At 47.3% G+C, this 20,103-nt stretch overlaps 1 protein-coding gene across 1 annotated transcript in view; it reads right to left on the bottom strand.

Annotated features, from left to right (window-relative positions):
* RASA2 (RAS p21 protein activator 2) overlaps positions 1–20,103 on the bottom strand; it is a 451,771-nt gene that overhangs the window by 27,582 nt on the left and 404,086 nt on the right. The window contains exon 23 of the mRNA XM_082249978.1: positions 17,998–18,178. Within this exon, the coding sequence (XP_082106104.1) occupies positions 17,998–18,178 (181 nt within the window). The remainder of the gene's footprint in view (positions 1–17,997; positions 18,179–20,103) is intronic.

The raw sequence follows: 20,103 nt of genomic DNA, 5'->3' as shown, positions 1-20,103 counted from the left end.
ATGTCCCCTTGGCAAACTTTTGACCCGTAGGCTGAGTTTGTTTCCAGTTCTTTCTGAACTCGCGACCAGGCCTGTAAAAACTGTCTTCTCTAGATCGCTCCGAGCTCTGTTTGTGCTGAAATCTTCTACGGTCTAGCAGATGGCGATCCCGAGGAAGGAACCCCGATTTGCCACCAGTGGCACGGGTAATGGCACTGTCCAGCTTGTTGCCAAAAAGTGACGAACCCTCAAAGGGAATGCTACACCAAGCCTGCTTGGAGGCAGGGTCAGCCAACCAAGGGTGCAACCATAAGGCGCGTTTGGCCGTGAAAGAGGACAGCATGACCCGCGCCACCAGGCGGATGATATCAATGGAGGCCTCCCCCAAAAAAGCCGTTGCCAGCCTTAATTATTGAACGGCTGAGCTTCTAGCCACTTCCTCAGAGACACTCAGCAGTGTGGCCTCCACATTGTCTACCCAAGCCTCCATAGCCTTGGACGTGGCTGCTAAAGCCAAGGCTGGCTTACAGGCCATGCCTGCCTGCCAACAAATAGATCTTCTTATCAGTTCGTCTGTCCAGACTGTCCTTGAAGAACACTGAATCTTCCAACGGCAGGGTGACGTTTTACCAACCTCATTAAGTCCGCATCTACTATAGGGGCAGAATCAAGATGTTTCACCTTTTCACCCTTGAAGGGATACATCCTGGAGACTTTGGACGACAAGGAGTTCTTCCTCTCAACTCCTTCCCATTCGTCCGTGATGATTTCTCCCAGCTCGCCCAGATAGGGGAAGTGAGCTTGTTCTTTTTTGAGGTGTTTTATATACTTCCTCTGTTTTGCTGGAGAATCCGCTGGATCTTCCCATTTTAGTGCCTCTTTTACCACCTTAACTAGCGGTGGGACCATGGCAAACTCAAACCCTGTGCTTTGGTCCTCCAGGTCATCTTCGCTTCCTGAGGAATCCTCCGAGAAGCGACTCAGTTGGGAAGCACCCGGCTCTAATTCCTCCCTTGGGAGGGGACCTGGCGCATCAGACGCATGACCAGACATGAGGGTTTCCTAAACAATCCGCCTGACCAGGGTTTCTACTGGCTGGTCTGAGCCCTGTTTCTCCTTTATCGCCGGAGAATAGCAGGCATCACATAAGTGACATGAGCCCGACAGCACCAGCAAGATTTTCCTGTGGGGCGGTCAGAATGGCGGGAAGGCCGGAGATTAGCTGAGCCTGGATTATCCTCATGGCACCTGGATCTGGACCTATGGCGCCGAGATTTGAAAGATGTATGATGGAGGATTGAAGGTGACCGATCCTTTGATTCAGAGACAGGACGTTGGTCAGCCCTAAATGGTCTGGAAGAAAAAAAGCAGGGGAAAGAAAACTCAGGCTACAGTAAACCAGCCGGCAAACAGGCAAGGGTTAAACAGCTAACTCACCTTTTACACAGGGACTGGCCACCGGGGGGGTCGGTGAGGAATCCATTGCAGATCAGATCAATAACCTGCAATAGGAAGAGAGTAAGAACCTAATCCTACCTCCCCCTTTTCTCCACTGCCCCCCCTCCTTCCATCAAGGACTGACCCAGCACAGGACTTACCCAACACAGGCAGAGACACAGCGTGGGGAGGCCGCCGCAAAGCCTGCAGACATCCCGAGAACAACAGCTCTGACAGCTGTTTAAATTTCCCGGAAACCGCGAAACCACGCCCCCGTGACGCCACCACTTCATAGAGGACCGGAAATACGGTGCGCGCATGCGCGAACCACTGCGGGAGCCAAGCCTCGCCCTGAGCATACAATCGGAAGGCAGGGAATGCAGGGGAGGAGCCGAAAGCGGCGGTCTGGAACGCAGGAGCGTTCCAGCCGCCATACCACACCAGGAAACATCAAATAAATAACAATCAGGAAGAAAGATGATCCAAAACATTACCACCAGCACCATCAGCAGGACCTGGAACGCTCAACAGGAGACCGGCGTGTGCATCAGGGCATGAGGGCCTCCCGCTAGTAGCAAGGATGTTTGGCCAGCGATGCAGCCCACCTCTTATTCAAGATTTACGGCATCTTCCAAGCATAATTTATTATTGCCCAGGTCCACCCAGATAATACTGGGATTGCTGGACTGACAGAGGGGCATCATCATTAAGGAAGCCACACGCCACAAGGCTGAAAGAAAATGCATCCTATAAGGTAAGACTTCTCTTGCAGGAGGAGGACAAAAAAGGAACACGGCTCCTGGCATGGAGCAAAAATTTATGGGAGTGGGGTCCTATAGGATAGGAAAGATGGCGGAGCCTACCCATACGTGTGCTGCCATGGAGTCTGTCAGGAAACAAGGATTTGGGAATGCCTTTCATCACATTCCTGCAGAACAGATGAGGAAAACATGTTAGGGAAGAAAAGGCATAGATCAGGGTGAACTGATTACACAGAGCCACCAAAGCATCTACTGCTTCTACAAATGATTGCCAGCACCTGGCTACAAACCTTTTCAGTTCATTGTTTTGGAAAAGCAATTAAGCAAAAAGTATTCATACCCCTTGAAACTTTCCACATTTTGTCATGTTATAACCAAAAAGGTAAATGTTATTAATTGGAATTGTATGTGATAGACTTACACAAATTGGCACATAAATTGTGAAGTGGAAGGAAAATGATAAATGGTTTTCAAATTTAAAAAAAATAAAAAATATCTGAAAAGTGTGGCGTACATTTGTATCCAACCCCCCTGAGTCAATACTTTGTAGAACCACCTTTCGCTGCAGTTACAGCTGACAGTCTTTTTGGGTATGTCTCTACCAGCTTTGCACATCTACAGAGTGAAATTTTTGCCCATTCTTCTTTGCCAAATAGCTCAAGCTCTGTCGGATTGGATAGAGAGCGTCTGAACAGCAATTTTCTAATCTTGCCACTGATTCTGAATTAGATTTAGGTCTGGCCTTTGACTGGGCCATTCTAACACAGGAATATGCTTTGATCTAAACCATTCAATTGTAGCTCTGGCTGTATGTCTAAGGTCATTGTCCTGCTTGCTGGAAGGTGAACCTCCTCCCCAGTCTCAAGTGTTTTGCAGACTCTAACAGGTTTTCCTCTAAGATTGCCCTGTATTTGGCTCGATCCATCTTCCCATCAACTCTGACCAGCTTTCCTGTCCCTGCTGAAGAAAAGCATCCCTTCAACTAGGGCTGCAACTAACGATTATGTTCATAATCGATTAGTTGGTCGATTATTGTTTCGATTAATCGATTATTCGGATAATAACCTTAAGAAAAAAAAAGTGTGGTGTATAATTTAGTTATTATGTAAAGTTAAAATAAAAATAAAAAGGCAATTTATTCTTAAATAAGAAGAACCACTATGCAGTGGTAAATTAACCAACTATATGGTTAGGGAGCAAAATCTGTAATCCACTGAGAATAACAGACAGAAGAGATATACAGTATATACTATTAGACGTTGAATCTGGTAAATATCATCAGACTCGGATTCAATTTTTTATTTAAAGAAGAAAAAAAATGAAATTCTTTTGCCTTTTTTTTTGACAGAACTGTAATATATTATGTATGACAGACTCCCTTGTCATAGGTAGGTGGCTTGATAAAAGCTCCCTGCGCCGGATGTCACTAATGCGGGCCATACAAAAGCAATGTCTTCCTTCAAAAAAATTTTAATTTTAAGAACGTTCATTCAACTTGCTAATCGTTAGTGGGGTCAAATGGCGTCTACCACAATGACGGGAAAATTCGAAGGGGGGGAATAGAAAACTTCTTGGTCAAAGGAATTTTCAGGCAGTGTATGTGGTTTTCGTTCAGAAATGACATTCATTTTAAAACTTAATGTGAAAAGCAAGTAAAAATTTTCAAATGACATCCTTTCAGCGAATGTACAAAGATTTTTCGTAAGAATATTCTCATCCAAAAATCTATACATGTATGGGCAGCATAAGGCTCGGTTCACACATATGCAGTTTGCTTTTGGTCTGTTTCTGCAGTGCTTTTTGCTGTGGGTTTGCATTTTTGCACCCATAATTTTGCAGCGATTTGCATTTTTTTATGCTTTTTTTTTGGCCAATTTGTTGTTGGGCAGATTAAAACATGCAAATCGTGGCCAAAACACACTACATGCTTTTCTGCAGCATCTCCATTGAAGCCCTGATTCTCTCCTCTTCTGGGGTCTCCCACCGACACTACTTGCTCCTCCTGCCTATAGTGCCCCTATAGCAAGGTTAAAAAATAAAAAAAAACTTCTGCCTTTAGAACCACTCACTTCCTGCCCAGTACTACATGTCCCACGAGGCATTGCTCCTCACACATTCACAAGTTCTCAGACAATTACTGACAAGTATGAATGGTGTCTGAGGTGCATATGTGCTGCACTGTGTCTTCTGACATCTATGGATGGTGTACTAAGCTGTATGTGTGCTTAACTATGTTTCCTGATATTTAAACAAATAATGCATTCTGTATACAGGCCAACTAATCAGCTGACCGATTAATCGATTATGAAAATAGTTGACAACTATTTTTATAATCGATTAGTCATCGATTAATCGATTAGTTGTTTAAGCCCTACCTTCAACATAATGCTACTACCACCATGTTTCACGGTGGGGATGGTGTGTTCAGGGTGATGTGCAGTGTTAGTTTTTCGTCACACATAGCGTTTTACTTTTAGGCTAAAAAGTTCAATGTTGGTCTCATCTGGTCAGAGCACCTTCTTCTACATGTTTGCTGTGTCCCCCACATGGCTTCTCGCAAATTGTAAACATGATGACTTATGGCTTTCTTACAACAATGGCTTTCTTCTAGCCACTCATCCATAAAAGGCCAGATTTGTGGAGTGCACAACTAATAGTTTTCTGTGGACAGATTCTCCCACCTGAGCTGTGGATCTCTGCAGCTCCTCCAGAGTTCGCATGGGCCTCTTGGCTGCTTCTCTGATTAATGCTCTCCTTGCCTGGCCTGTCAGTTTAGGTGGACGGCCATGTCTTGGTAGGTTTGCAGTTGTGCCATACTCTTTCCATTCTCGGATGATGGATTGAACAGTGCTCCGTGAGATGTTCAAAGCTTGGGATATGTTTTTTTTTTTTTTCATAACCTAACCCTGCTTTAAACTTCCCCACAACTTTATCTCTGACCCATCTGGTGTGTTCCTTGGCCTTCATGATGCTGTTTGTTCACAAAGGTTATCTAATAAACCGCTGAGGGCTTCACAGAACAGCTATATTTATACTGAGATTAAATTACACAAAAGGTGGACTATTTACTAATTAGGTGACTTCAATTGGTTCCACTGGATTTTAGTTGAGGGTTTCTGAGTAAAGGGAGCTGAATACAAATGCACGCCACACTTTTCAGATATTTATTCGTAAAAATTTTTTGAAAACCATTTATCATTTTTCTTCCACTTCACAATTATGTGTCACTTTGTGTTGGTCTATCACATAAAACCCCAATAAAATACATTTACGTTTCTGGTTGTAACATGACAAAATGTGGAACATTTTAAGAGGTATGAATACCTTTTTTAAGGCACTGTAAGTGCTTAGAGGAAACAAAACTTATCTGGACACTTCTAATATTTCTATAGAAGCAACTGGAAAAGTGAGTGTAAGGCAGTCTTTTCAGGTTTAGGGGCCCTAAATGATCAAAGGATGGAAACAGCAATGAACAGGCTGAACCTCTAGGTTCAGGGTAGTGTGCACCAAATCAATAAGAGTTAAAACAGTCTCCTTCAACTTGAGAGTAATAGCAGTTTACTGTGACTCCTCAGGGTGTAAGCTCAGCTGATAAGAGTTTGAGCAACTCAGAATTAGATGTTTTTGTGGCTAAAGGCTCAGATACAATTAAAGCGATACTAAAATCTAAAACCTTTTCTTTTTTTACCTTAATGCATTGCTTGCATTAAGGTAAAAATGTTTTTAGTTTCCCTGTGCCCCCCCCCCTTTGGCCTGTGTGAAGGGGAAGAGAGGGAGAAGAAATTAGCGCTGTGCACAGCTGCCTCTATTCTCCCCTCTTCCTCTTCACACAGCATTTGACCAGCAGCAGAAGCCATTGGCTCTTGCTGCTGTCAACCAAATGCAGTGAAGAGGAAGTGGGGGGTAGGGCGGACCTATGTCCCTGCTGTGTAAGTCTAAGAAGCGTGGCTCCAAAGACACAGGTCGAGAACGAGCATGCACTGCTGAGTCCCCACCATAGCAAGCCGCTTGAGGCTTCAGATGTCGGCACCATCAGTAGACACATTGCAAGCAGCCCCTGACCAGTTGTTAGAATGAGATGGGGGCACCTGGTACAGTGGAACTGCCCCTGGGTCTAGAATCATATGTTGCAGCCACAGGGCTGTCACAGCCACTGAGCTTATCATAGGCGACAGATGTAAGTACATGTTATTTGTGTGGGGCCTGAAAGAATAATACCTTGGGATAAAGCCTTCGCAGGCTGCAGAGGAAGCTTCTTTCAAAGGAGGTTTTGGCCTACATTCTCTAAACAGAAAGTTAGCCCTAGCTGGAAGGTACGTTTAGCACACTATGCTGCTATACTCTAAAGCCTTGTACATACCACTAGTTTTTTTTCCTTCAACCCAGTGGGCTGAATAGGAAAAAAACTGACAGTTCAGGTCGAAGCAGCTGTACTAACAATCCAATGTTAGTACATCGGATAGTACTAACATCCGATGTACAGCGATCTCCCCTGCTGTGCTATTGTGTTCCAACAGTCAGCTTTTTTTAGCCATTGGCTGAGAGTGCTGATAGGGAGACGGTCTGCATTTTGATAGAAGCTGGCTGAACGGCCGGCTTCTGTTGGGCCAGCTGCCATACACACGGGCCGAATGTCATGCGGTGGATATTGAACCGGTTATGCATTAGGCCCATGTGTACTAAGCTTAAGAAACAGCATAGTGTGCTACCTAACCTGTAACATTACTAATATGGTCTGACTTTTTGAATGCGGATGTGGCAAACAGTATGTGGAACGTACCAGACTTTAGCTAAACAAGTTGAGAAACATATGATGTATAGAAAAAAAAAAGATCAGTATCTCTTAACAATTTAGGGTGGACCCCTACTGCAATCCCAGGAAACTGAAAATCATAGCTGGAAATTCAGAGGGCAGGACCGAAATGGGGAGGAGGGAACCCAATAGAAGTTTTAAATCAAAAGGAAGCAGAGTGGATGTGTATATTATTTTATTTTAATCTGAATTTTTTAACATACAGAGGAGGAGTGCTGTTCTAAGGATACTTGGATATTTTAGGCATATTTTAATATTGAAGATATGGGGTTTATAATATTTTTTACCAAGGAACCTATTTAACCCCTAAGTGCCAGCGCCTCCAGGCCCTTTAAGAGGTTTCAGATGCCAGAAGGCAGAGGCAGCAATTCGGTCATGTAACTGACTGTCACGGAACCATGAACAAAACGTACAACAGATAAGTGAAAATAAGAAGGCTTTATTGAAAATCAAGCTGTAAAGCAAAAGTCCAAACGGATGGCGAAACCGAGGCAGAGTCCTTGCGAAGCCAGAGGTCAGGAACCAGGAGGGTAGTCAGACGAAGCCGGGATCAGGAACCAGCAGGGTAGACAGACGAAGCCAGGATCAGGAACCAGCAGGGTAGTCAGACGAAGCCAGAATCAGGAACCAGAAGCAGCAGCAGTCTTAGAAGCATGTGAACACAGGAGGACCAAGCAAGGAACTGAAGCCACAGACCTCCTATATATATATATGAGCTAGGCATCCAGCTCCTCCCAGTGGGAAGGAGGAGCCGCAGAGTGGGAGGCTACAAGAAACCCAGAAACCAAGATGGCCGCCAGCACATGTCAAACGAAGGAGAACAGCAAGAAGGTAAGACCATGACAGTACCTCCCCCTCAAGGGCCCCTCCTCCGCGGAGTAAAGAACGGCTTCTGAGGGAAGCGTGCGTGGAAGGCACGGAGCAAGGCAGGAGCATGGACATCTGCGGAGGGAACCCAGGAACGCTCCTCTGGACCATAACCACGCAATGAACCAAAAACTGCACCCGACCGCGGACCAGGCGTGAGTCCAGGATATTGCTCACCTCATACTCCTCACGATTGCCCACTTGGACCGGACGAGGCCGAGGGACCGAGGAAATGAAACGATTACACACCAGTGGCTTCAACAGGGAGACATGAAACACGTTGGAGATCCGCATGCCAGGAGGAAGCGCAAGGGCATAGGCTACCGGGTTTACCCTGCGAAGCACCCGGAAGGGACCAACAAAGCGAGGCGCCAGCTTGGGAGTGGGCACTCGAAGGTTGAGGTTGCGGGTGGACAACCATACACGGTCTCCGGCCTGGTAGGAAGGAGCAGGCGCTCGTCTGCGATCAGCCTGGAGTCTCTGGCGCTGCGCAGAGACCTCAAGGGACTTCTGGATCTGTACCCAAGAAGCACGTAGGACGGAAAGGTGATCCTCCACAGCCGGAATATCCTGGGGAGAGAATACCTCCGGTAACACGGCAGGTTGGAACCCATAATTGGCCATGAAGGGAGACGTCCCAGAGGAAGAGTTCACCGCCGTGTTCCTGGCAAACTCAGCCCAAGGCAGGAGGTCAACCCAATTGTCTTGGTGATCGGAGACATAGCAACGAAGGAATTGCTCCAAGGCCTGATTGGATCGTTCTGCGGCCCCATTGGACTGAGGGTGGTAGGCCGAGGAGAAGGAGAGATGAATCCCCAACTGGGAGCAAAAGGCGCGCCAGAACCTGGACACAAACTGACTCCCCCGATCCGACACAATCTCCTTGGGCAAACCGTGCAACCGGAAGACCTCCCTGGCAAAAATCGTGGCCAACTCCTGTGCAGAGGGTAACTTCTTGAGAGGAACACAGTGGCACATTTTGGAAAACCGATCCACAATCATGAGAATGACCGTATGGCCTCGGGATGCAGGAAGGTCCACAATGAAATCCATCCCCAGGTGTGACCATGGGCGCTCCCCGGTGGCTATGGGTTGCAGAAGGCCCAACGGAAGGTGCCGAGGGGACTTACTCTGGGCACAAACGGAGCATGCCGCTACATATGCGGCGATGTCGGAACGTAGGGAAGGCCACCAGAACAGACGTGAAACAGCCCAGGACAGCTGATTCTTTCCAGGATGCCCCGCAGTCTTGGAGTTATGGTAGGTTCGAAACAACCGAGTGCGCAACTCCTCAGGCACAAAACATCTGCCGTTGGGTCTCCCAGAGGGAGCACCAGATTGAGCCGCCAAAATCTGCTCACCCAGGGGAGAGGTCAGGCTGGTGCGAATGGCGGCCAGGATCTGATTCGGAGGTATGACCGAAGTCGGAATCGACTCCTCCCTGGACAGGTCGGAGTACTGCCGTGATAAGGCATCCGCCCTGATGTTCTTGGAACCGGGTAGGTAGGAGACCACGTAATTAAAACGTGACAAGAACAGAGCCCATCTGGCCTGACGTGGTGTCAATCTCTTGGCCTCAGAAAGGTAGGTCAGATTCTTGTGGTCCGTCAGGATGAGGACCGGAACCACCGAACCCTCGAGCAAGTGCCTCCATTCTTTAAGGGCCTGCACGATGGCCAATAACTCCCTGTCACCAATCTGATAGTTGCACTCCGCGGAAGACAGTTTCCGGGAGTAAAACCCACAAGGAAGCAGAGGACCCTCTGGTGTTCTACGCTGAGACAGAAGGGCGCCTACTCCCGTCTCAGACGCGTCCACCTCGAGGACAAAGGGCAACCCAGGGTTGGGATGCGACAGAATCGGAGCCGACACAAAGGCAGACTTTAGAGCCTCAAAAGCTCGGATGGCCTCGAGCGGCCAGACCTGGGAATTACTGCCCTTCCTGGTCAGATCCGTGAGAGGCTTGGCCAGCATGGAAAAGTCCCTGATGAACTTCCGATAATAATTGGCGAAGCCCAAAAAGCGCTGCAGGGAGCGAAGACCACTGGGCTGGGGCCACTGTAAGACAGCCGAAACCTTCTCAGGATCCATGGAGAACCCCTCAGCGGAAATTATGTAACCTAAGAAGGTTACCTGGGATCGGTGAAATTCGCATTTCTCAAGCTTACCGAACAGCTTGTTCTCTCGTAACCGTTGCAACACTCGTCTGACATCCAGAATGTGGGTCTCCATGGATTCAGAATATACCAAAATGTCATCCAAATAGACCACCACACACTGCTGCAACAGGTCCCGGAAAACATCGTTGATGAATTCCTGAAAGACTGCGGGCGCATTGCACAACCCAAAGGGCATAACCAAGGATTCATAATGACCGGTCCTGGTGTTAAACGCGGTCTTCCACTCATCGCCCGCCTTGATCCTTACGAGGTTATATGCCGCCCTCAGGTCGAGTTTGGTAAAGACCGTGGCCCCTTTAAGGCGATCGAACAGCTCGGAAATCAAGGGTATCGGGTAAGCGTTCTTGATCGTGATGCGATTGAGACCCCTGTAATCGATGCAAGGCCTCAACTCACCGCCCTTCTTTTTCACAAAGAAAAATCCAGCCCCTGCCGGGGACGAGGATTTGCGAATGTGTCCGCGTGAAAGCGCCTCCTTCGCGTACTCCTCCATGGCCTCATTCTCCGCTACCGACAGTGGATAGACCTTGCCACGAGGAGGAACGGCACCAGGTTGTAACTCGATGGCACAATCGTACGGGCGGTGCGGAGGTAGGGCAACCGCGCGCACCTTATCGAATACATCCCGGTACTCCTCGTATTCAGGAGGCAACAGAGAGTCCGAGGAAGTACACAGCAACTTGACAGGCCCATGGATGCAACTAGCCCCACACTGTGGTGACCACGAGAGGATCTCGGCCGATCTCCAATCGAAAGTCGGATTATGCTTCTGGAGCCAGGGGTACCCCAAGACCACCGAGTAGTGTGGAGACGAAATAACCTGGAAGCAGACCGACTCTCTGTGAACGGCACCAATGGCTATCCCCACTGAAAGGGTCTCATGAGTCACGTGTGGCGGCAGAAGGGGTCTGCCGTCTATCGCCTCAAGAGCCAGTGGAGAACCTCGGGCCTGCAGAGGAATGGAATTGGCGGCAGCGAACACACTATCAATGAACAAACCACCAGCACCAGAGTCCACCAACGCCTGGGTCGTCACTGAGCCCCCGACCCAGGAGAGGACAACAGTGATCAGTGGTTTGTCAACACGGGAAACCGGGGACGAGGAGACTCCACCCAAGATCTGCCCCGACAGGATCTCAGGTGCGAGCGTTTCCCGGACGGTTCGGACATGCCAACCGAGACCACAGTACATGCATCGGCCCTCGCGTCTCCGGAGTACCCTCTCCCCCTCGGACAAGCGAGCAAAGCCCAGCTGCATGGGTTCATCCCCAGCCAAGTCATCCCCAGGAGGCGTGGGAGGAGAGGGAGGCACGGGTGGGACAGCAAAGGTAGGCGCCAATCTGTTAGGAGGCCTCCGCAGACTCTCCTTAAAGGAAGGTCTCTCCCTGAGTCTGGAGTCAATCAAAATCAGGAAAGAAATAAGAGACTCGAGCTCCACTGGTAGGTCCTTAGCTGCAACCTCATCCTTCAAGGCATCCGAGAGACCATGAGAGAAAGCAGCGACCAGAGCCTCATTATTCCAGCCCACCTCTGCTGCCAGGGTACGAAACTCAATGGCGTATTCAGCTACGGATCGTGAACCCTGTCTGATGGACATAAGGAGCTTCGCAGCAGAGGCAGCACGAGCCGGCACATCGAATACCCTCCGAAGAGAAGCAACAAAACCGGAAAACTCGGCAACCACCGGATTGTTGTTCTCCCATAAAGGGCTGGCCCAGGCCAAGGCCTTGTCCGAGAGCAGCGAAATTAACCTCCCCCCGTCCGCGCTACAGCCTATATACGGCTGCAGCGCGGACTCGAATTTTCGGGAGGCCGTTTTTAAACGGCCTCCCAGTGACACGCCCCCAGCGCGCTCCCGCGAGCGCGCTGCGGGGAAAATCTGTGTCGGCCGTGTCCCTTGGACACGGCCGATCACAGATCGTGGTGAATGGCCAATCACAGCGGCCATTCACCACGTGATCTGGCCGTCCAATAAACGATGATCTCATATGTAAACATATGAGATCATCTCTCATCGCCGGCGCTCCTTCCTCACACGGAGCCTGCAGTGTGAGGAAGGAGGGGGAGCCTCACAGCGCCGGGGACACACAGCAATGTAATCAGGGCACCGATCACCAGTGCCCTGATTACTGCAAGGTAAAAAAACAAACACAGTGCCCCCCCATCAGTGCCCACAGTGCCCGCCATCAGTGCCCCCCATCAATGCCCACAATCAGTGCCCATAGTGCTGCTAGTCAGTGCCCATCAGTGCCTGCTCATCTAGGCACTGATGAGCACTGACTGGCAGCACTATGGGCACTGAGTGTGGGCACTGATGGTGCTCCCTATCAGTGCCGCTCATCAGTGCCACCCGTCAGTGTCCAATGCCATCCGCCAGTGCCCATCAGTGCCGCCTCTCAGTGCCCAGCAGTGCCACCTGTCAGTGCCGCCTCTCAGTGCCCAGCAGTGCCGCCTCTCAGTGCCCAGCAGTGCCGCCTATCAGTGCCCAGCAGTGCCGCCTATCAGTGCCCAGCAGTGCCGCCTATCAGTGCTCATCAGTGCCGCCTCTCAGTGCCGCCTCTCAGTGCCGCCTATCAGTGCCGCATATTAGTACCTCCTCATCAGTGCCCATAAGTGCCACCTCATCAGTGCCCATAAGTGCCACCTCATCAGTGCCCATCAGTGCAGCCTATCAGTGCCCATCAGTGCCGCCTCATCAGCGCACATCAGTGAAGGAGAAAAATTTATTTTCAAAATTTACTCGCAGAAAATAAGAAAAACTTTTTTTTTTTTTCAAAATTTTTTGTCTTTATTTTTTTTTGTAAAAAATAAAAAACCCAGAGATGATTAAATACCACCAAAAGAAAGCTCTATTTGTGTGGAAAAAATGATAAAAATTTCAAATGGGTACAGTGTAGCATGACCGCGCAATTGTCATTCAAAGTGTGACAGCGCTGAAAGCTGAAAATTGGCCTGGATGGGAAGGGTGTTTAAGTGCACAGAAGGCAAGTGGTTAAGAAGCCCACCTTTGATCTCTCAGTAGGAAAGGCATGTGGCAGCAACTCGAAATAAATGCCCACCTGGTTAAGGAAACCTCGGCACTGAGTTGGCTCTCCCCCAAAGCGCTGTGGAAGGGGGGCAGAACCGGTCATACCCCGAAACACCGCAGGCGCAACAACAGGTGTCGGGGTAGACTCTGGCGCAACAACCGGAGCGGCAGTAGGAGCGGGCCCAGGAGCGACAACCGACCCATCGGCAGCGGGAGCAAAATGAGCCGTGCGTTCAAGCAGGGTTTGCAACGCCACGGCGAACCGACCCACAGGTGATCCTGCTGATCAAGTCTGGCAACCAGCGTGGGTAGCGAGGATGGCCCTGTACCGTCAGAATTCATGGCTTGGTCCTAATGTCACGGAACCATGAACCAAACGTACAACAACAGATAAGTGAAAATAAGAAGGCTTTATTGAAAATCAAGCTGTAAAGCAAAAGTCCAAACGGATGGCGAAACCGAGGCAGAGTCCTTGCGAAGCCAGAGGTCAGGAACCAGAAGGGTAGTCAGACGAAGCCAGGATCAGGAACCAGCAGGGTAGACAGATGAAGCCAGGATCAGGAACCAGCAGGGTAGTCAGACGAAGCCAGAATCAGGAACCAGAAGCAGCAGTCTTAGAAGCATGTGAACACAGGAGGACCAAGCAAGGAACTGAAGCCACAGACCTCCTATATATATGAGCTAGGCATCCAGCTCCTCCCAGTGGGAAGGAGGAGCCGCAGAGTGGGAGGCTACAAGAAACCCAGAAACCAAGATGGCTGCCAGCACATGTCAAACGAAGGAGAACAGCAAGAAGGTAAGACCATGACACTGACGTGATTGGCTGTCACAGCAGTCACTTGATCGTAAAGCTCCCGATTGTTACATCCCGCTGGTAACTGTGCAGGGAGTGCGAAGTGTGAGCCCTCTCGGCACAGCATTATTTCCATTTTAGTACGCATATATGCGGCCTCTTAGGGTTAAGGCCCACCCGCTGATAGGCTGCATATGTGTACAGATGGCATGAAGAGATCAAACCAACATATATGGATGTCAATTCAAAATTGTATTATGTACAGTGCCTTGCAAAAGTATTCACCCCCTTTCTATTTTTAATGTTTTGTTGCCTTACAACCTGGAATTAACATGGATTGTTTGAGGATTTGCATTATTTATTTATAGAACATGCCCACAACTTTGAAGATTTTTTTTATTATTTATTGTGAAGCAAACAACAAATAGGACAAAATAACAGAAAAAAAGTCAATGTGCATAACTATTCACACCCCAAAAGTCAATACTTTATAGAGCCACCTTTTGCGGCAATCACAGCTCCAAGTCGCTTTGGATAAATCTCTATGAGCTTGCCACATCTTACCACTGGTATATTTGCCCATTCCTTTTTTGCAAAACTGCTCCAGCTCCTTCAAGTTGGATGGTTTGCGCTTGTGAACAGCAATCTCTGACCACAGATTTTCTATTGGATTGAGGTCTGGGCTTTGACTAGGACATTCCAACACATTTACATGTTTCCCCTTAAACCAGTCAGTTTTGCTTTAGCAGTGTGTTTGAGGTCATTGTCCAGTTGGAAGGTGAACCTCCTTCCTAGCCTCAAATCACGCACAGAGTGGTACAGGTTTTGCTCAAGAATATCCCTGTATTTAGCACCATCCATCTTTCCCTGAACTCTGACCAGTTTCCCAGTCCCGGCTGCTGAAAAACATCCCCACAGCATGATGCTGCCACCACCATATTTCACTGTGGGGATGGTGTTCTTTGGTTGATGTGATGTGTTGGGTTTGTGCCAGAAAAGTTCAATTTTAGTCTCATCAGACCAGAGCATCTCCCTCCACACATTTCAGGAGTCTCCCACATGCCTTTTCGCAAACTCAAAATGTACCATTTTGTATTTTTGCCTAAAAGTAATGGCTTTTTTCTGACCAATCTGCCATCAAGCCCAACTCTATGGAGCGTACAGCTTATTGTTCACCTATGTACAGATACTCCAGTCTCTGCTGTGGAACTGTTCAGCTCCTCCAGGGTTACCTTAGGTCTCTGTGCTGGTTCTCTGATTAATGCGATCCTTGCCCGGTCTGTGAGTTTTGGTGGGCGGCCGTCTCTTGGCAGGTTTTCTGTTGTGCCATGTTCTTTCCATTTGGTTATGATAGATTTGATGGTGCTCCTGGGGATCATCAAAGATTTGGATATTTTTTAAAACCTAACCCTGACTTGTACTTAACAACATTGTCCCTTACTTGTTTGGAGAGTTCCTTGGTCTTCATGGCAGTGTTTGATTAATGGTACCTCTTGCTTATGTGTTGCAGCCTCTGGGGACTTTCATAAAAAAGGTGTGTATATGTAATGACAGATCACGTGACAGAGATTGCACACAGGTGGACATCATTTCACTAATTATGTGACTTCTGAGAGTAATTGGTTGCACCAGAGCTTTTTATGGGGGTGAATACATCCGCACATGCCAATTTTCTGTTTCCTAGTTCCAAAAAATTGTTTTATGTATAGATTTTTCCCATTTCACTTCACAAACTTAGACTATTGTGTTCTGATCCATCACATAAAATTCAGATTAACAAAACATTGAACTTAAGGCTGTAATGTAACAAAATAGGTAAAAAGTCAAGGGGGTCAACACTTTTGCAAGGCACTGTATATGCCTTAAAGTAATATACACAGATTGCACCTTCGAAAAATGTTGAGAGTCTGGCAGTGGTATAAGACAGTGGAGAAAAGTAACCCTTCGCTAAATGTGACAGGAGCTGGCCCTTAGTAATTAAATATGTTTTAATACTATGCTATGCATAACCATTTACCCATAATTTTAAAAGTTGCTCTCCCAATTTTCCACCTTGTTTCAGTGTTTCAATTTATAAACAAAGTGCTCCACAACACTCTTCCTGCATTGTACTTCACCCATGCTCGTGCAGAAAACTCTACGAATGGGCGAGAACTCCCTTAGATACGTTGGTTACAAGTGGTTCTAACAAGCGTAATTAACCTCCCAGCAGCAATTATCTCTGTTACTTTATGCTAGCACAAGAGCCGCCTATAGATCTTCAATTGCTTTCCTCCTTTGCAATCTCATTCTTAGAGACCATACAAAAAAACAGAGGGTTCCATAGCATAAAACCTTTTATTTAAAATGTAAATAGCAAAACAAATTGCACTCACAAATTGCACTCACATCAGACTATGTCTTTGTCCCGACACTGTACAAGCACAGTCCTGTGTAGATGCTTGCTCCACCAGCTTCCCTGACTGGTGTGAGTGGGTATCCCTGCAGAGTGATGTCAGTGTGTCTAGATCTGTCCAGCGCAACGTCATCAGAAACAAGCACTGATAACTTTATTATCACTGGAGGTAATGTCTGGTAGATATACAATTCTTTAACAGCACCAATTATTGTAGCTATAGAGATATTTTCTAGCTATTATTTTAGCGCTGTATTAATTTATATAAAGGCCAAATTCACCTTTATTAACATGTTACAACAATAATCAGGGTGTAACATGTAACAGGTTAGTAAAGCACCTGCTCGCACCCAGACCAGATACCCCATTTTGACAGCGGGTGGGGGATGCTCTCCCGTAACAAAAACAGCATGGCTGTGTGGAGCTCCGCCGTGTCATTCATTCACAGTGTCATGTGAATGAACTACAAGTACCATCTTCCACCATGCCAGACAACTCGCAGTTCTCAATGAACTGGGGGGGGGGGGGCGGGCAGGTGAGTGCTCTTGTAGTTTACTGATCTTCCTGGACTTCAAAAACTGCCTGCCTGTACAGACTGTACTGACAGTCTGCAGCCACCTGACATTGCACCCTTGATCTGAAGATCGCAGTACAATGCTCTGCAGGCTTCTAAGAAATAATAAATGCACACTTTTTAACCTGCAAAAAAATGTGCATTTTTTTCATTTATTCTTTAACAGATGTATGGCCAAAGCTCTTTTGGCAATACTTCCCATGTGGGTCACAAGAGTGCCAACTGTTGGCTAATGTCACAGAGTCACTCCAGACTCTAGAGGGATCCTGGCAATATTATTGGGATCCACCCAGGTGCCTTACAGGCAGCTGGCTAAGCCTTCCACCATGCTCCTGCCCCCTCTCCTTCTCGGTACTCTAGTAAGCATTGGAGGGGCAGAGCACAGAGTGGTAACTGACAGTCACCACTCTCTGCTCAGAGCAGACTCGAGAACTGGGCAATCAGCAGTTATGCGATTGCCAAGTTCTTGATCTTAGAGCCGGTGGGACAAATGCTGCAGCAGGTAGGCAAGTTTAATTTTTTTTTAAATTTCCAAGCTTCTCCTTTAATGGCCCTAATAAGTAACCAACAATGGGGAATGTCTTATTGCCGTGCTTGAGTAACTTGATTTTATGTGAGGGCCATCATTTTTCGATTAATATTTTTTTATTTTATACTGCACAAAAGGAAGTAGTTTCTCTTGTTCTATTTTATTAGAAAATGTGGTTGTTTGAGCTATTCTGCAGTCCTTCTGTTGGTGTCTTCCAGGGATAAGAGTCAGATCTGAAAGGGAGGCATTGGACATCATGAAGGAGACTTGGATAGCAAGCCGGCATGTGGAGCTGCTGGAAAAAAACTGAAGAGATTGGGGACTACTCCAGGCTACATGGATTACCAGTAGGACATTAACCCAACAACCTGAGTTATTATAAACTTTTCATAGACTGGAGAGAGCTGCTTAGTATATGGTGTACATCATTGGGGTTCAAGCAACACCTGCATTCTGAAATTGTGTATATACCTCAGGCTGGTTAACAGTTTGTTGTGTCAGTGTCTAACCTTCCTGTAGATTGCAGTATAGCCTGAAGGATTATGACTAACTGTGTTTTTCAATGGACAAGAAGAAAAGTGAACTAACACAGCAAGAAATGTAATCACGTTGAGAATACTACTGAATATACTGATACTTACTGGCTGCCATACTTTGCACTGGTACAATATTTTTTGTATTTCTCGTGTGGTTCGTTCAGCTTCTCTACCATTGCTTTAATCTGTTGTATGGTCTTGAAAGTCTCCACAGAATCATCTATGGTAAAGTGGTATTCACTGTGCTCCTGTGGACCCTGGTATACAGCAATGCTACCGCAAGCCTCTGAAAATGGAAAGAATAACCCAATTCACATGATAACCAAGGCCAAACCTACAGACTGTATTTTGCAGTCTCAACCTTTTCCCTTAACCCCAAACAAGGAAGGTTTAACAAATACAAGGTTTTAGTGCCATCTAGTGAACATGTCACATTCTAGTAAGCAGTATTTAACCCCCAGCGGTTTTTATTTTCTTACATCACAGGACACAAAGCCATAATCATAACATATGGGTTATATAGCCACCTATAGGTGAAGGACACTGGCAACCAATCGGAATTGATGACCCCCTATATAACCCCTTCCATACAGGAAGTACCTCAGTTTTTTCTAAAAGGTGAAGGTCGCTGTGGAGAGGAGCTTCACGTTTGTTGTCATGTTTCAAAGAAGAAAGAACATTATGCTATCATACCGCAATCAAAGATTACTGAATCTAAGGGATTAGCTATCGGATTCATCTAAAACAGGCAATGGACTAAAAAGATGGTACCCAAGCCTCGGAAAGCAGATACGAGGTTTTGCCTGTAACGCTGTCCTTTTAGGCGCTGGACCCTGGGATCCAGACCCTTGGAATACCAAACCCTAAAGGCGCTCCGTGCAGGGTGATCTACAGGTCCAAGGCCGTGGCCCCTCTTTATAGGGGACCCAGTCTTTAAGACCATGCTCACCGTGAAGAGTGAAGATTGGATTCTTGATTATAGCAGTTTCCTGCGGCTGGACTGGTGAGTCCTTTTAAATATTTACACAGCAAACAAAAATCTTAAGAGGTTAAAAATTGTAAATATTTTATGCACGGTTCCCTTTAATAAGATTACAGAGACTTGTGCCAAGTGTATTTCTGCTTCTATTTACATTGTAGCAGGTTTATGCAAAGTATGTTTAAAGCATACTGTTTTCTTACCCTGTGCTGAAAAGTATCAGCTGTGACAAACAGGATTCAGCCTAAACTGCTCTCTCCCACCAGTTGTTTGTTGGTTAGCCCTGGTGCATAAGCGTTTGCATGGTCGCCTCTGCTGGGTTGCGTGATGCCTATTTATGGCGTTCGCCCATTCGCGCGCGGGGGGGAAACTCTGCATTTAAATATAGGCGTTTGCCGCGTTTTGGGAGCGTGTTCTAACGTGATTTGGCATGCACATGGATGCCACACACCGCACATGCATAAAAGGGCACATTCTGCAAGGAACTGTTTCCAACACACTAGCCTTTGTCAGGCTGAAAGGGGACACAGAGCAGCAGCTGGGTTGCGTGAGTTACTGTGGGTGTATGTTACTGCCACTAATAGGACCTGTATTTTTGGTAATCAGTGTTGTGTGCATTAGGCTGTATAAGCTTGGCACAGACCTTGAGTACACTTTAAAGGTAGTACCTCAAGTATTGTCTTGCTATAAAGCAATGTCTGCCCGGAAAAGGGCTGGAGGGAGCACAGTTGGAAAGGGCACTGTGATGCCACCGTCAGGCCCTGAAGGTCCTAGTCGTGCTTCCACTGTGTCTACTCCTCCTGATAAGCAAGAGGCAAATAGCCAATCTGAGCCATTACGGTTGTCAGGCATAGTAGCTACTCCGTGTACTTCTGCCACAGCCTAGGTTACCAAGGACGATTTGCCATTGGCTTTAGCCAGCCTAGAGGGTAGGATTGCTGATATGATTGCAGCACCACATGGAGGAAAGAAGCGCTTTAGATCCCCCTCTCCTGAGCCGCCCCCTGAATGAGTTCAGGATTGGGCAGAGGATGTGAAAGATATAGCTGAAGGTGACGCTATAGAAGGTCAAGTTGAAATCTCCACTTCCGGGGAGTCAGAGTCAGAGGAATCTCTATCAGCCTAGCAATCACAGAGATTGTTTATCCAGTCTCTTGCTGAGATGGTCTGGGCTGAGTTTAAACTCCCGCCCCTAGAGACAGGGGAAACCTTTTTTTCCTCTCTAGGGTTAT

Source organism: Pelophylax lessonae (genome assembly GCF_965119305.1).
Source record: "Pelophylax lessonae genome assembly, chromosome: 3".
Classification (NCBI taxonomy): Eukaryota; Metazoa; Chordata; class Amphibia; order Anura; family Ranidae; genus Pelophylax; species Pelophylax lessonae.
The sequence above is the reverse complement of the archived record's forward strand: the minus strand, read 5'-3'. Positions and strand labels throughout refer to the sequence as shown.